This window comes from Fusarium venenatum (assembly GCF_020744135.1).
Source record: "Fusarium venenatum strain MPI-CAGE-CH-0201 chromosome Unknown EDB82scaffold_2, whole genome shotgun sequence".
In the NCBI taxonomy this organism is placed as follows: Eukaryota; Fungi; Ascomycota; class Sordariomycetes; order Hypocreales; family Nectriaceae; genus Fusarium; species Fusarium venenatum.
Genome location: NW_027072130.1, coordinates 6,256,074 through 6,271,464, shown reverse-complemented (window position 1 = coordinate 6,271,464; position 15,391 = coordinate 6,256,074). Strand labels below are relative to the sequence as shown.

Here is a 15,391-nt window from a genome sequence, read left to right as displayed (position 1 = left end):
GTGGCCCGTTCCAAGAATATCGCAATAAAATAGTCGCAACAGCTGGAGGTTAGTGAGTAAGAATGATTAATGTCAAAATGCTAAAATGATAACCACGTGGCCATCTATCAAAGACATCATGATTATCAGTCTTCCACAGGTCAAAGATAGGCGTCTGGGGGAGGCGTTTACCTGACTCGCGATTGGAATTCGATGAACAACGCTGAGAGGCGGATTGAACTCCGAGGTAAAGTCAATATTTAACCGATCAACTGCTTATTCATTCGCTTTATTTATCAGCTGTCGTTGTCCGAGCCAAAAGCTCAGACCAGCAGAGACGGAGCCGGTGCGTTGCAAGTCCGCTCCCGCTCTCGATCGCCAAAGCGGATTCGATCTAGACTCTATTTATCGGAATTAGAATTGGGATAGCAAAGAAAAAAGGTAACGGAAATAGGAAATAAATACCTAACCGGAGATGAGGGAATTGATTAGAGTTTACGGCTGATACGCGGCGGACTAGAGCATGAATCATGAATGGTGCAACGTCAACTGTCAGCAATCCGTCATGCGAGTTTCCTTGTTCTCACACGTACATGGTCAGAGAGGTACATGGCTAGTTTGTTGCTTTTGCCCCTGACCTAACTTGAGAAAAGACAAAAACAAGACAATAAACAATTCCCTGTCCCGCAAACGGACTTGCCGTCAAGTGCGGAACTGCAATGATTCGTCCGTACCCTCGCTTACCCCTGTGTCCCATCACCGATCTAGTACGGCATGAGTTTAGCTGGTATGTGGCAAAGCGGCACGTGCATCAGAACAAGCCTGGGGAAAAGAAAGGGACGAAAATCTCACCCTTGATCAGGAAGTCTTAAGCTCTTCAGCTCACCTCGCCCCGTCTCGCATCCCAGCCCCAGGTATCTCTCAGGTGTTGTGGAAGAGAAGAGAGGCAGAGTCAGACTTCAACATGGCCTATCAGAGGGAATTCGAGATGCAGGCCATTCCTCCGCCATCGCCAAAGACATTACCAGCACCAGAACCCTCATCAAATAATCTCGGCCCAGACTCATCTTCTCCGAGCGCGTTGCACCGACTCCTAACAAGCTTCACACGCGCCCCGCCGCCGAGTCGGTCTGAGGATGAGTACTCACTCAGCAGCTACAACACGTCGTACGCGACAAATGGAAGGCTTTTCAATATGAGTAAAGCCAACTACAATTCTGCCAACACCGCCCTCGCCCGTGAGCTCAAAAATCGACACTTGCAGATGATCGCGTTCGGAGGGTCTATCGGAACCGGTCTTTTTGTCGCCAGCGGCGTGGCGTTATTTCGGGGAGGACCGGCTTCGCTACTCATTGCCTTTGTGACAATGGGCACAATGCAATTCTTTACGATGCAAGCTCTTGGAGAATTAAGTGTTGCGTTTCCGGTTGGAGGGTCTTTTTCGAATTACTCAACAAGATTTCTAGACCCATCATGGGGGTTTGCAATGGGGTGGAAGTCAGTCAATCAATCAAATCAATCTTACCTTCATCAACACCAACTAACATTCTTCAGTTACACATTACAATATCTCATAGTTTTACCACTTGAGATTATCGCCGGTGCATTTACGACAAATTACTGGAACCCAGATGCCAGCAAGTCAATGTTTATCATCCTTTTCTTTTTTCTCATTCTCGGCATCAATTTACTCGGTGTGAAAGGCTATGGAGAGGCCGAGTTTATCTTTTCAGCCGTCAAGATCACCGCCGTCATGGGCTTCATGTAGGTTGCCTGATATCTCACCAAGTCAAAATCTGACAGTCTTTAGTCTCCTTGGTATAATTATCAACATAGCAGGTGAGTCCCACCAACCTTGTGAAGCAGCCAGAGACAATTTATACTGACCTCTAAAAGGCGAACCAGAAGGCGGCTACATTGGCTTCAGTCACTGGCAGAACCCAGGCGCCTTCAACAACGGCTTCAAAGGATTCGCAAGTGTCCTCGTTACTGCAACATTCTCTTTTGCCGGCACAGAAATGGTCGGTCTCGCCGCCGCGGAAACAAGCAACCCGAAAAAGTCTCTCCCAGCAGCCGTAAAGCAGGTCTTTTGGCGCATATCCCTCTTCTACATCCTCTCGATTCTTCTTATCGGTCTGCTCGTCCCATATAATGAACCGCGACTGTTGGGTGCCAAGTACGGATCTGATGCGGCAGCCAGTCCCTTCGTCATCGCCATCGAGATGAGCGGTTCGGATATTTTACCCGATATTATGAATGCTGTTATTCTCATTAGTTTGATATCGGTTGGAAACACGGCTGTGTATGCTTCGTCGCGCACAATTGCCGCGTTGGCAGAGCAGTCGTTAGCACCCAAGATCTTTGCCTACATCGACCGGACTGGACGACCTCTCATTGCGATTATTTGCTGCGGAACGGTAGGTCTGCTTGCTTTCGTCGCGAATTCCGAAATCCACAACGAAATCTTCAACTGGCTTCTCGCCATCAGCGGGTTAAGTACTTTGTTCACATGGGCATCCATATGTGTCTGCCACATCCGCTTCCGAAAAGCATGGCAACTCTCAGGCTACAAGCTATCCCAACTAGCTTTCAAATCGCAAGTAGGCGTTTGGGGCTCATGGGTAGCTCTGTTTGCCTACACCACTGTATTACTCCTCCAATTCTGGGTGGCCATATCACCCATCCAACCTACGGACCAAGCACCATTCACAACGCCTGAACGCATCAAGAATTTCTTTTTGCAGATTCTAACAGTACCTGTTATTATCGCCTTTTACTTTGCACATAAAATCTGGGTGGGGACAAAAATTGTTCGAGATAAAGATATAGATATTCATACAGGTCGTAGATACCTGCAGGTATGGAATGAAGAGGAGGAGCAGGCACGAAAAGCATGGCCTCTGTGGAAACGGCTTTACAATCATATGTGCTAGCTTGGTTAAATATATGTAGACTCAAAATGATATGCTAATGTTTCTTCACCACCACGAATACGCGGCGTATTGGAGCGTATTGAACATTGATGGAACGCTATTCGGCAGATGACTCACGGCCGATAAGCGAGTGGAGATGATCGACGGACCCATTCGAAAGGACTGATAGGCTGATGTAAGATGTGTGATATAAAAGAACATCGCCCCCGTCGTCATGTCTTTGGCACAGCTACGTGAGAAGCATGTTGGCAACCCAACCTTGATATACGGCCATCACAACACTGCTAAAATGGCCACCCACACATTCTGGCAATACGTTCGCCTCAAAATCATCGTCACACTCCTCCGTCTTGTAAATCAAGTCGCTACAAGACCTCACTTTAAACCCTCGCCAACCTGCAACCGCAAGCTTGTGCGCATTCCATCACGCGATTTGAACCGCTTCATAGATGCATGGATCTACTATCCCCCAGACTACACCGACGGTGACAAGCGTGGCCTGGTCATCAACTGGCATGGAGGCGGATGCATGTTGCCCAACTTGGGTATGGACCATGAGTTTTGTGAGAAGATAGCTGTGAGGCGGAACATTCTTGTTCTCGACGCAGATTATCGTAAAGCACCAGAAGATCCCTTCCCTGCTGCCGTCGAAGACGCCGAGGATATTTTGCGATGGGTTGAGAGTCAGTCGCAACTGTTTGACCTTGATCGCGTTGCTTTATCAGGCTTCAGTTCAGGCGGAAACTTGGCATTGGTAGCCTCCTCCGAAATCAGACGCGAGTTTAACAACATCAACATTCGAGCGGTATACTCTTTTTATCCAGGTGTAGACTTCACCATTCTGCCGGAACAGAAGATTGTGGCCAACCCCATCCGACCATTGCCGTTTTGGTTCCAACATCTCATCACAGAAGCATATCTTCCCAGAGATGACGACCGCAAATCACCCAGGGCATCACCGATGTACGCTGACACGAAGTCTTTCCCTGCATGTGTTGTGCTGTTTGCCTGTTCTGGGGATGTCTTTACGCCAGAGATCGAAGCAATCGGGGAGAAACTGGTGCGAGGTGGCGTTGATGTTGAAGATGTTATGGTTCAAGGGGCTCACGCGTTTGACAAAACAACTAGCCGTGAGTTCTTCAACCCTGATGCGAGAGATATGGCGTACTCGAAGGTCATGATGAGCTTGAAAGATGTTTTGTAGAGTCAGGGAACGCGATAATTAGGTAAACACTCAGCAGTGGAAGAGGCTCTTGCCTCTCGAGGGTTAATCTTCCATGGCTGATCTGGAACAGAAACTAATTTCATTTACTAATCAAGTGAGCTGTTCCGGTATATTTGCTCGGGGGGTTCCAGGCAACAGTTTGCTTGCAGTGCTGTCACTGGCAGTGAAGTGACGGTGCTTGTTGTGCAGGCTGCGCTGTACCTTTCCATTTTTCCTCTCCCTTTACTCTTGCTCTTCGTTCTCTACTTCTTCTTCTTCTTCTTCTTCCTTCACTTGCATGGCCAACCTACGCTTTATTCATCGCAAAGGAGTGTTTGTTCTCACTCCAGTGCATCGCCTTCGCCATGGAGCCTTTTCATATTGCTAGTTCGTATGATGAGCATGACGAGTCTCTCTCCAAGTAAGTCTTCATCCCCGGGGCCGTAAGTGAGATCCTCATAATGTTTATAGACTACTCGACACGGGCGCGTACTCCGATCTCACAATCACCTGTGGTACAGATACTCATGCAGTCCACAAAGCGATCGTCTGTACCAGATCCCCCTTCTTCGCCGCTGCCTGTGATGGCGAGTCCAAGGTACGTTGGCCACTTGCAAAATTATATACGAAAGCGCTAACTACTCATATAGAAGGCAAAGACTGGCATTATTGACCTTCCCGACGATGACCCTGTAGCTGTCAAAATGGTGATCCGATACTTCTACCTCAAAAACTATGTTCCTCAAGAGGCGCCTGTTGCCCCCAAGTCTGAGAACAATTCTACTCAACAGTCCAACCAAACGCTCCATCCAGCAAAAAAAAAAACAATGCGGCCAGGATAATTCCCCGTTTGGAGGGACTCCTTCTCCGGGTTTTTCTTCTGGTTCTTCAGCTTTAGTCTTCGGTGTATCCCCGCAGTCAGCTCCCACTCAGTCTGGTGGTCAAGGCTCTGGCAGTATTGTTCCTTTGCATTACGGGTCGACTTTGTTCGTAGAGATCCCGTACTTCTCCGCCACCACCATCGAATCTCGTTCTACATGCCAAGGTCTACGCGCTGGGCGAGAAATACGACATCAAAGGCCTCAAGGCCCTGGCTCTCTCCAAGTTCAAGCACGAAGCTGCACACCACCACCATAGCGAGTCGTTCATACTTGCTGCGAAGCATGTCTACACCTCGACTATCAAGCAAGATTGGGGAATGCGCAACGCTGTTACCATTACGATTCAGTTGAACGTCGATTTGCTGGAGAACAAACAGTTGCAATATGTCATCAAGAACACTGATCTGGGGTGGAGACTTCTCATGGGGCTCACTGGGACCAAACGTGCAGAGTTGAAACGAGGAGCGCCTTCCTGGTAAAGTCAAAGCTATGTATTTTTTATGGATGTTTGCAAACAAACATGGCCATGTATCCATCATGGTTGCAAGCCTATGACCCCAAAGAATTTGGGTCTAGATCGAGGCAAAAATGGGTTTATTCTTTGGCCATGATGAGCCAAAGTGTGGAGCAAATAGGGAGCATTATGTACTTAATTCACTACCCGAATCTCATATGACGAGACTTTTACATTATTCTCCTTTCACGATGAATGTGCCAACTATCTCTCCATCCCAGCAATTCTTTGAAGCCTCTTTTCAAACTCGGTCCCAAATACCAGCTGTTCATTCATCCTGCTGGGATGCAGCGTTGTTACCCAAAAGTCCACCATGATAGGTTTCGAATTCCTCTTTTGTCGCCATTCTATACCCGAAACCTTTCCTATGACTCGACCCGCACGATTATTGGTTTCTGTTGATTGTGATGGGTGATGAGCATCATCTTGTTCCAGCTCCTTTATTTGTAAACGGAGTTCCTCCGCCCTTACAAATGAGATGTAGTTGTCGGGTACGCGGGGATCCATTATTGAGTTGATTTTGTGAGGTGGCGCATTCGGTTCTCCGGGATCTTTTATCCATCCTCCTCCAATCGATGATCCGATATCTATATACCGATCACTTGTAGGAGTTTGAGTCGCCTCTGGCGCCTGGGCTATCTCGGTCATACGAGGCGACTGAGGCGTCTGGCGCGACCGCGGAAAAGATGGAAACTGCGGTATCGGTGGCACATGATGTGAACGAGACATTTGTACAGTGAGTATAGGCATTGTCTGAACCGATGAACAGTCGGTGGAACTAGCAGTCTGCTGTGATGACCCAGATGTTGATGTTGGGAGAGAATCACTACTACCCGTGGACGATTGATCTGCTGTGTGCCTACGTCGTCTTCTCCGTTCACCATGCTTCCGTGCCCTTTTGTCGCTAGGAACAGTTCCAGTACGGCGCATGCTTTCTGATAAGCCGACGAGTAGCGGTGCACAATCGTCGAATTCTAGAATGAAATCTTTCCCATGGTTCTTCTGTAACCGCTTACTGCTGACAGATTTCTTAATAGTCCTCTCTATATGTTCAAGCTGATCTCGTAGGGAATGACTAGATGGCGTTAGTTATCAAGAAGACAAAACCACATTCTCACTTACATCTGCACTGCCAACAATTGAGCTATCTCGCCTTCTGCCCGATCCATGAGATACGTTGTAATCTCCAGCTCTAGTATAGGACCCATGATGGAGAGGTACATGACGACCCTGTCCAACGTGGTAAAAATCGTAGTCATTTCTATGTTCGTCCAAAGGTACCATTTCATCCCGTTCACAATCCGGAAATTGCTTGACCTAGAATTTATTAAACTCTTCTCTGCCTTCGCTAACTGCCACTCGAAATATTCTGTGAGTTTCCGAATTGAGTCTTTCAGATTGCCTCTCGCAATGTACTTTGCAACTCTTGAAGTTGGATATTTCATTTCTTTGATCCTATCACAGTTGTCTTTGAGCCGAAGTCGTGCGAGCTCAATAGTTTCGTATGCAGATTCAATGTGCTCCGCAACAGACAAGATCTCATGCTCCATCGAACCATCATCTTTGGCGATTTTGTATAACGCTTTGACAAACTTGGTAGTGGGTTTCGCCAGGTTGACGATAGTTATGACACTAGCAATAATACCGATAACTTCTGCCATTGGGAAATTATGTTTGTCTTAATAGTAGAAAATCTTGAAGGGAAAAGGTCTACAGCAATTGAGACGGCGGAGATTACAGCCTATTTGTGCCCTCTTTGTTTGCACACTCTGTGCCTTTCCATGCGCATTCATTTGGACATTGGAGTGTGCCTCACAGCCTGCTTCTCAATTGACATAAGCAATGCAATAGATCATGAGTGTGTGTGCTCGGTTTTCTCTTTCCGGCCGAAGATGAGAGCCTGATTATCACTCAGCGGCTGACACGTCGAGCTGCACCTTTATCACAGTATTGGAACCAACAGCATAGCCTGATATTCAAGTACCCCACCTCAATTTCAGTTGCCTTGGTGAATCCATTCCCAAATGAGTTCAATCGCTAAGAGGCAACCATTTTGATTGCATATGAGATGAAGCTCATTGGTGAACAGAATGTCTCGCTTCAGACCTGGAAACGGCATGGAGAGCGACAGGGTTGCTTTGGAGAATGCAGCTAACCATCGGACAAACCGGAAACAGTGAAAACAGCTAGTCTTGACAAGTACAAAACAAAGCAGGCAATACGAATCCACGAACAAGATAAAGAAGGCGAACCACTTGTCTGAAATGATTGCCGTGAAACAAAAAGAAGAATCTCGCCATTATTCAAGCTGATAAATCAGATGACTAATCTCTTTTCGCCTCAATTTCCTCGGAACATTAAAACCCCGGCAACCTTGACATCATCACGCAACACCAAAACTCTCCTTTAAACACCATCAGTGCCTCTCGTCATGGCGAAGGAAGAGCTTGGGTTGAAGATAGGCTTCTACGCCTATCCATGCGCCCTATTTGTCACGCTTCTGGGTGTCCAATCTGCTCAGTTCTACCTTACTCGCCATGGCGATCCGAAAACGCGTCAGAACGCGTTAGACAACGAACTTAAGTCAAAGACTGAGAAAATCCAACGTCTCTACACGAGGTTAATATGGGTTTTTCAACTCGTTCTTTCAGGATTAATTACTGCGAGTATCGTTCTTACTACGAGGGAGGTGTTTGCGGATCAGAAAGAGATCAAGGGAAAGATTCTGTTTTCATTCAGCGCATACTTAGCCTCTTTTGTTGGCGTTTTACTCTATTTCCTTGCTGGTCTCCTCCCCGACCCTGAAGGTCCTTGGAATCCGAACGGCGCTCACCTCGCAGCGTGGTGTGTTGCCGCGCTTGCAGAAATCGTTATCGCAGCAGTCTTGTCCGCGGTGGAACCTCAACTTCGTGTCTCACCTAATTTCGTCGACACTACCAACCTTCTGGGCGCAGCAAGGGTCTTTGTTCTTGCTCTTATGATCGGCTCATTTACTTTGAGAGAGTACAAATTGAAATCCCTTCAACCAAAGTCTGTGCCCGAGGAACGACAGGGCCTGCTGGAGAATGGAAATGGCAACGCTGAAGGTTATGGAAGCGTTCCCCCTTCCGCCGCTGAACCAAGACGCACACAAGTCTCAGGGACGGGCTGGCTGGATTATTTCGCTGGTTTCAAAGTTCTGTTTCCTTACCTGTGGCCCAAGGATTCGCCTCTCTACCAAGCCATCGTCCTTGTATGCATCGTCATCCTAGTCTGCCAACGTCTCGTCAACGTCCTTGGTCCGCTCCAACTGGGAGTTCTTGTCGACAATCTTGGCGAAGGAAAACTACCTTATAAGCAGATTCTCCTTTACGTCGTCTACCGTGCCCTCCAAGGCAATCAAGGTGCTCTTGGCGCAGCGCGTTCCATCCTTTGGATCCCAGTATCACAATCTCTATTCCGACGACTGTCGTCCGCTGCATTTGAACATGTCTTGGGTCTTTCTTTGGAGTTTCATCTCAACAAGAAGGTCGGCGAGGTCACCAGTGCGCTGAGTAGAGGCGCCTCGATCAACACCTTCCTCGAGAGCTTCTGTTTCCAGGTTTTTCCTATGGTCTTTGACATCTTCGTTGCCGGCGTAGTGTTTTTTTACAAGTTTGATCCCTTCTTTTTAATCATCGTTTTCTTCATCATGTGGTCCTACATCTTCCTAACTATCTACGTGGCCAAGTACCGTGGCAAGCAAAGGAGAGACATGGCAATGAAGACACGAGAGATGGAGGCTATCAAGACAGATGCCATTGTGGCGTATGAAACAGTCCAGCACAATTGTGCTGTCGTTCGTGAGACAGCGCGGTTTAGAGAACATGTTACTGTCTTCCAACGTGCTGAGCGACTTGTGCAGTGGTCTCTTGCAGCTCTCAACCTTACCCAGAGCTCCATCTTCACTCTGGGCACTGCGCTACTCGTTGCTGTCTCAGCCTACAAGATCTCTATCGGACAGCAGACTGTTGGCGAGTTTGTGAGTCTCATCAACTACTTTGTTCAGCTTCAGGGACCTTTGAACTTCTTCGGTACATACTATACCATGCTACAGAATAATCTTATTGAAGCAGAGCGACTTCTTGATCTGGTAAGTTTCCTTGAGGCCCCGGTTTTGGAAAAGTTGCTAACTTGAACAGTTCAAAGAAACCGCTGGCGTAGTCGAAAAGCCAGACGCCATCGTTCTTCCTCCCATCAAGGGCGAAGTTTCCTTCAACAATGTCAAATTCGCTTACCAGACTAAAAAGGGCGGTCTTGTCCTCGACGGTATTAACTTTACAGTTGCACCCGGCACAAAGACAGCCATCGTTGGCGAATCCGGCAGTGGAAAGTCCACCTCGCTCAAACTTCTTTTCCGCTTCTACGACGTCACAGACGGTTCTGTTACCATTGATGGCCATGATCTCAGAGATCTCAAGCTCGACAGCCTGCGCAGAAACATTGGTGTCGTGCCACAGGACACCGTACTGTTCAACGCGACAATCATGTACAATCTGCTGTATGCGAGACCTGATGCGACAGAGGAGGATGTGTATGAGGCATGCAAGGCTGCGAACATTCACGAGAGGATCTTGAACTTCCCTGATGGGTATGAGACCAAGGTTGGAGAGCGCGGTTTGAAGTTGTCGGGGGGTGAACGACAGAGGGTAAGTTCTTACGCATTGAGGAGTCTGGATTTAGCTGACCTTTACAGATTGCTATCGCACGTGCTATTCTCAAAGATGCGCGAATCCTTCTTCTCGACGAAGCCACTGCTTCTCTAGACTCGCACACTGAGCGACAAATTCAGGATGCTCTTGAGCGTGTAACAGCCGGGCGCACAACCATCACCATTGCGTAAGTTAAAAGCCGTTACTGTTTTCAAGCATGGACTAACAATTTCTCAGACATCGGCTGTCTACGATCACAACTTCGGACCAGATCATCGTTCTTCACAAGGGCGAGATTGCGGAACGCGGCACACACAACGAGCTTTTAGCTCGTGGTGGAAGATACCATGCTATGTGGGAGAAGCAGACGACGATTGAGAAGAAGGAGAAGGAGAAGAAGGAACTTGAAGGGGAGGCATCTGAAACTGCATCTCAAGAATGAGTATGATGGGTAATAAAAGTATGTGTAGAACATTAATGGGTCATTATAGAAGTATCTAAGTCAATTGGATCTGGGTCAAGATATTGGCCCTCTAGGCCGTGTTGTAGACCGGTAACAGTGATTGTGTTGCGACACGACCTCGAGAAGCGTCTGAGTAGTGCGTAGCAGAAGAGTTGGCCTGCGCCTTGAGGTACAAAAATAAATAGCCCAAGACGTCGGATATAAGTAGCATAAAGTGCCCTACTAATTTCATCTCTTGTACTCCCAGTTACCTATTACTTGATCAATTGCTGGAGTGGGTATCGTAATAAATGAATCTCAATTGGAGGCTCTTCTTTGGACAATTCGTGTTATCGTGAGTTCCACTCAACCCGTATCACCCCACCCAAGGGAAAAAAAAAAAAAAAAAAAAAAAAAAAAGAGAGAAAAAAATATTATCGCGAGGACCCTTAGTTACGATGGGTCAAGTGTGTGTTGATTAATGATAGTGAATGTTTGTCGCAAAGACGCATAAAGATGGTGTAGATTGAATTGAGTTGGAAGCTGCGACGGTGACGACATCGACTGCTTAAGTCATGACATTCCTTAAAGTGGCAGCGGCAGAGCAGCTCGTTCTGTTTGTAGAGCTCTGAGCTGCCTATGACGACACTAACAAGCCCTCCCACCACTTGAAGTTGACCCCTCTATTTACTGTGCCTCTACTACTTTTTCCTCCCTCCCATCACCACTTCTTGAACTCTTCCATCACTGTCAAGACACAAACAAACAAACAAAAACTTCACTCACATCCAAAATGTCTGCCATCCCTACCTCCACCTCGGTCGTCGAGTCCGCCGTCATTGAGGCCTCTTTCAGCGACGTCTGGCACCTCATCAAGCTCCAGGACTTCTCCAAGTTCTACTCTGCCCTCGAGTCCTCCGAATGGGTCAAGGGCTCTTCTCCCGACACCGACGTCGTCAAGTGGACCTTCAAGGACGGTACCGTCCTCGAGGTTAAGCAGGAGGAGCACTCCAGCATTGACCACTACATCACCTACAGCGTCATCTCTTCCCAGCCCGCCCTGAGCTACACCTCCGTTGTCAGCACCATCCGCGCCTACCCTATCACCTCCGGCCAGCACGAGGGCCAGACCTTTGTCACCTGGAGCGGAAACTTCTCCAGCGACGCCGACGCTGGTGTTATCGCTGACGCCAAGTTCAAGCGCCGTGAGGCCCTCGCCGACCTCGCCAAGGCTGCTTCCAAGAAGTAAAAAATTGGAGTTGATGGAAAAGTATGAAATGGGTTTTTTGGGAGATGGAATGATATTACCACAACGCAATACGATGCGATGGATGATGGATGGGCAGATTACGGTTGTCACATATGTAACTTATCGCCCAGCCTCTGATGAATACAGTCAATGTCTGATTGCGCCTAGTGTCTTAAATGAATTGTGTCAGTAATTGTAGGGGCCATTTAATTGATCCTATCCGTAGTGTGCCATGGTTCAAGACATGGCAGTGGTACGATGCGAACAGGGTAGTAGTACCACTGAAGAGCTAACGCGAAGCAACCTGGGCAGATCGCTATATCGCGCGCGCAATCTTGGTCACATCAAAGGCTGTTGATTGACTGTCGCAATAGAACATCTTTAATAACTACTACTAGACCCGGAACGCACAAAACAAAAGTTTGCGCTTCAGGGTCTACGGAAGGATCCGACTTTGTGGGGAGCTTCAGGGTATATGCGACGATTTTGAACCCGATATTTTTGCATCGTCGATTGACGATCAATTGACTGCGTGTACCGAGATTCTAGAATACCATAGGAACCCTGGAAAGAAGATAAATGACAACGTTTATGTAAAGCCCAGCGAGCGTTAGAGTTCTTGTTGGCGCAACACGGTAAGCTTCTATCGCAATTCTGATAACATCTTCATCGTGGGTTGACTTTGGAAAGACCCTAAGAGTTCGCCTAAGGATTGCGATTGACGAGAAGGATCAATGTCGTGCAGCATAACAATTCTGAACAGTATCCTTGTCGCTATGATAGTGCTTGTCTTTGATACTGTCAGCTTCAGACTCTATGGGAGGCCATTCGCGATGAATGGTCCCTCGGGTCGCAAACGAGGACAGGAATGCAACTCAAGACATCTGCGACAGAGTTCAACAACCTTCAACAGAAGCTTATTTCTCAACACCCAATGCTTATCCCTTCTTTAAACCACAAAAGGACATTTCAATAACTTCTTCCACGTTTAGATACAACCCTATGCATGAGTGGCCTGTTCTAACTTGAACATCATTATCTAAACGCGTATTATCTCGGTCTCGTTGCCGCGCGTTCGTTCATCACAGGCGTAAACGTCACCTTAGTCTCAGCCCCAGTACAGTCAGCGCAACATCTGCTTATTCTTTTTTTAACCCTTTTCCCCTTGTCCATAAAGGATCGGGATTCCGATACGCTGGAAACTCCGTGCCTTCGAAACTCGGATCACAATCTTCCCCCGGGTCCGATGTTTTTTATGCCTGCGATCCATATTTAATTCCGCGAAAGGGCGTGTGGAAGCGAAGTAGGGGGAGATTCTGCTCCACCACAATTTTACACACCCCGCTAAACAGACCCAACGATGAGGCCTGAGGGCTTGTGAAAATCGATGTTTTGGACGGAGTCGCGGGTTGTGGAATCACCGATCAATGCGTGAAGTGGGGGACAATTGGATCATCATTTGTGGATTGACATTATTCTAGATTAACATTATGTTGGTGGACTCGTTACACACTACACCGCTTGTATGCTGTTTCGTAATGTAGGTACAGAAAGCAAAATATGCATATTGATTGTGTGCATAGGACAAGACATTGACATTCGTTTACTTGCCTCCTCTGTTTCCGGTGGTTGGGAATGGCTTCTCCAGCTTGACACAATAGAGGAAGAGATCCTCCAAGGGCAGTAGTCCTAACAAGATACGGTTGGACAACCACGCAGCCAAAACAACAAATGTAGCGGCCATAGCATCAAGCCAGTAGTGGTTCGCCGTGGCGACAATAATAGTCAGAACAAAGGCAGGGTACAAAATACTGAGAGCCACGAAAAACACCTGCCACATCTTGCTGAGACGCTTCTCGCGGGGTGCGAGACGGCGGCGAAACAGACCAGAGTGATACAGGAGCACAGTACCAATACAGAACGAGTAGCCAAAATGCAGCGATGGGAAAGCAGCCAGCTGATTAAAGAACTTGTTGGTGGCGTAAATGGACTCGGCGTCCTCGCGACGGACAGTATCGAAGAAGCCATACTCTTCGGGTAGAAGGCGAGGTGGCATGCATGGGTACATGGTGAAGACGACGAAGCTGAAAAGGTTGGTTAAAGTCATCATGCGACGAGCTTCGGCAAATTGGGCATGTGTCGGTGCGGCGTAGTAGTACCATGCGAGGAAGCTACGATAAATTCCGTTAGACAAGTTCAATATCGAGACGTCATCACAAAAAACATACCTGACTGTAACGGGGATATGAATAAGGGAGTAAGCGCGGTTGAGAATGGTCAGCATCGTCTGGTGGTCATTTCTGAAGAATGACTGCACATCGATCTCACGCAGGGGGAACATCCAGCTGAAGGGCCCCTCATGCTCAAACCACAACACCGCCTTTCCATGGTTCTCAGCCGTCTCCCAAACACCGTCGGTCGCGGCGACAAGCTCGCTCGCATTCTTGACACCGACGTAGAAGACCAAGTTGACAGCCCAGTAGAACATCTCGACAAGGAAAGGAAACTTTTGTATAAATCGTGAATGCCAGTACTTTGCGTAGCGGGATGAGTTGGGCGTGCGGATGGCGGCGCCGCAGCAGCTGCGCTGCTTGGGAGGGTTGACTTCTGTCAGAGACGAGGTCGGCGAGGAGGCAGCGGCGAGGTTGGCACGCTCCGTTTCGTCGTGGACATCGTCTTCATCCCATGGCTCGAGTTTCGATTGACCCAACAGTCCCTGATCTTGCTTCGACGAAGGGATGATTGAGAAGTTGCGTAGGCGATTGAAGTAGCAAGATGCTACCATGACACCGACGATAAACTATTGCAGAAACGTGAAGTTAGATTCTGGTCGTCTTTGGGAAGAATCGCAACCGAAGAAATCGACAGGGGATTGAATATACGTACGATTGGTTCGACGACGGCATGATAGGCAAATTGAGGTGCGCCCAAGTCTTGATCTTTCTGTTCTGTTTGAGCCATTATGTTCGTTGAAGCGGCATGTCCAGATGCAAAAAAAAAAGTAAAATAAAAAATACCAAGAGTGCGAGGAATAAATAGAGAAGCGTAAGGTTAAGGTTAAAGATAAAAAGAGAGGTCAAAAGATAAAGTAAAGGTCAGGTAAAGCCAAGGTTTACTTCGGAAGACACGGAGAATAAACCTGGTAAACTTGCCCTTGCCTTGTTTGTACAGGACTTGAGCAGCTGTTCGGTGGTGGGAAAAAGATTTGCTCCGACAACCAGGCAAGGACAAGGATAAAAGGGAACCTAAAGGGAGATGCACCAGCGATCAGGATTTACCGGTACCATCGCTCGCGTGCCGCTGTACCAAAAGCCGTTCGCGCGACAGAACAAGACTGGTAGGCTGCCTAGGGGGCGGTGGGCATTGAGCCAGGGAGATGAAGAGGTGCCTATGCGCCTTGCTGGAATCGGTTGGATAGGGCGCGTGCTCGCAATCTGTGCACCAACTTCAGTGCTGTGCAGCAGCTAATGGATTGAAATTGTGCATGCATAGCATAGCCCCTGAGCAATGTCAGCTGTG

At 47.9% G+C, this 15,391-nt stretch overlaps 6 protein-coding genes across 6 annotated transcripts; 4 read left to right on the top strand and 2 right to left on the bottom strand.

The window, feature by feature from the left end:
• Window positions 1-943: 943 nt before the first annotated feature.
• Window positions 944-4,116, top strand: EDB82DRAFT_545751 (amino acid permease-domain-containing protein; the record flags this gene model as incomplete). The annotated part of the gene is made up of 6 exons (XM_065609444.1): window positions 944-1,476; window positions 1,534-1,743; window positions 1,790-1,818; window positions 1,876-2,475; window positions 3,093-3,094; window positions 3,142-4,116. 6 exons carry the CDS (start codon window positions 944-946, stop codon window positions 4,114-4,116), a joined length of 2,349 nt encoding a protein of 782 aa, XP_065464903.1.
• Window positions 4,117-4,481: 365 nt separating this feature from the next.
• EDB82DRAFT_556041 (uncharacterized protein) lies at window positions 4,482-5,694 on the top strand (the record flags this gene model as incomplete). Its single annotated transcript, XM_065609666.1, has 4 exons — window positions 4,482-4,537; window positions 4,588-4,714; window positions 4,767-4,882; window positions 5,113-5,694. The coding sequence occupies 4 exons, from the start codon at window positions 4,482-4,484 to the stop codon at window positions 5,474-5,476; spliced, it is 663 nt and encodes a 220-aa protein (XP_065464902.1). The 3' UTR covers window positions 5,477-5,694.
• EDB82DRAFT_176454 (uncharacterized protein) lies at window positions 5,695-7,231 on the bottom strand. Its single transcript, XM_025735399.2, has 2 exons — window positions 6,634-7,231; window positions 5,695-6,586 (listed from the first exon to the last, which is right to left on the bottom strand). The coding sequence occupies exons 1-2, from the start codon at window positions 7,170-7,172 to the stop codon at window positions 5,716-5,718; spliced, it is 1,410 nt and encodes a 469-aa protein (XP_025586109.1). The 5' UTR covers window positions 7,173-7,231; the 3' UTR covers window positions 5,695-5,715.
• A 566-nt stretch (window positions 7,232-7,797) lies between these two features.
• Window positions 7,798-11,043, top strand: EDB82DRAFT_499944 (uncharacterized protein). Its single transcript, XM_025735397.2, has 4 exons — window positions 7,798-9,622; window positions 9,672-10,178; window positions 10,226-10,368; window positions 10,419-11,043. The coding sequence occupies exons 1-4, from the start codon at window positions 7,943-7,945 to the stop codon at window positions 10,621-10,623; spliced, it is 2,535 nt and encodes an 844-aa protein (XP_025586108.1). The 5' UTR covers window positions 7,798-7,942; the 3' UTR covers window positions 10,624-11,043.
• Window positions 11,044-11,218: 175 nt separating this feature from the next.
• Window positions 11,219-12,036, top strand: EDB82DRAFT_499936 (uncharacterized protein). Its single transcript, XM_025735396.2, has one exon. The coding sequence runs from the start codon at window positions 11,417-11,419 to the stop codon at window positions 11,870-11,872; it is 456 nt and encodes a 151-aa protein (XP_025586107.1). The 5' UTR covers window positions 11,219-11,416; the 3' UTR covers window positions 11,873-12,036.
• A 1,114-nt stretch (window positions 12,037-13,150) lies between these two features.
• On the bottom strand, window positions 13,151-14,980 carry EDB82DRAFT_176350 (PAP2 superfamily-domain-containing protein). Its single transcript, XM_025735395.2, has 3 exons — window positions 14,759-14,980; window positions 14,101-14,672; window positions 13,151-14,043 (listed from the first exon to the last, which is right to left on the bottom strand). The coding sequence occupies exons 1-3, from the start codon at window positions 14,831-14,833 to the stop codon at window positions 13,476-13,478; spliced, it is 1,215 nt and encodes a 404-aa protein (XP_025586106.1). The 5' UTR covers window positions 14,834-14,980; the 3' UTR covers window positions 13,151-13,475.
• Between the last annotated feature and the right edge of the window lie 411 nt (window positions 14,981-15,391).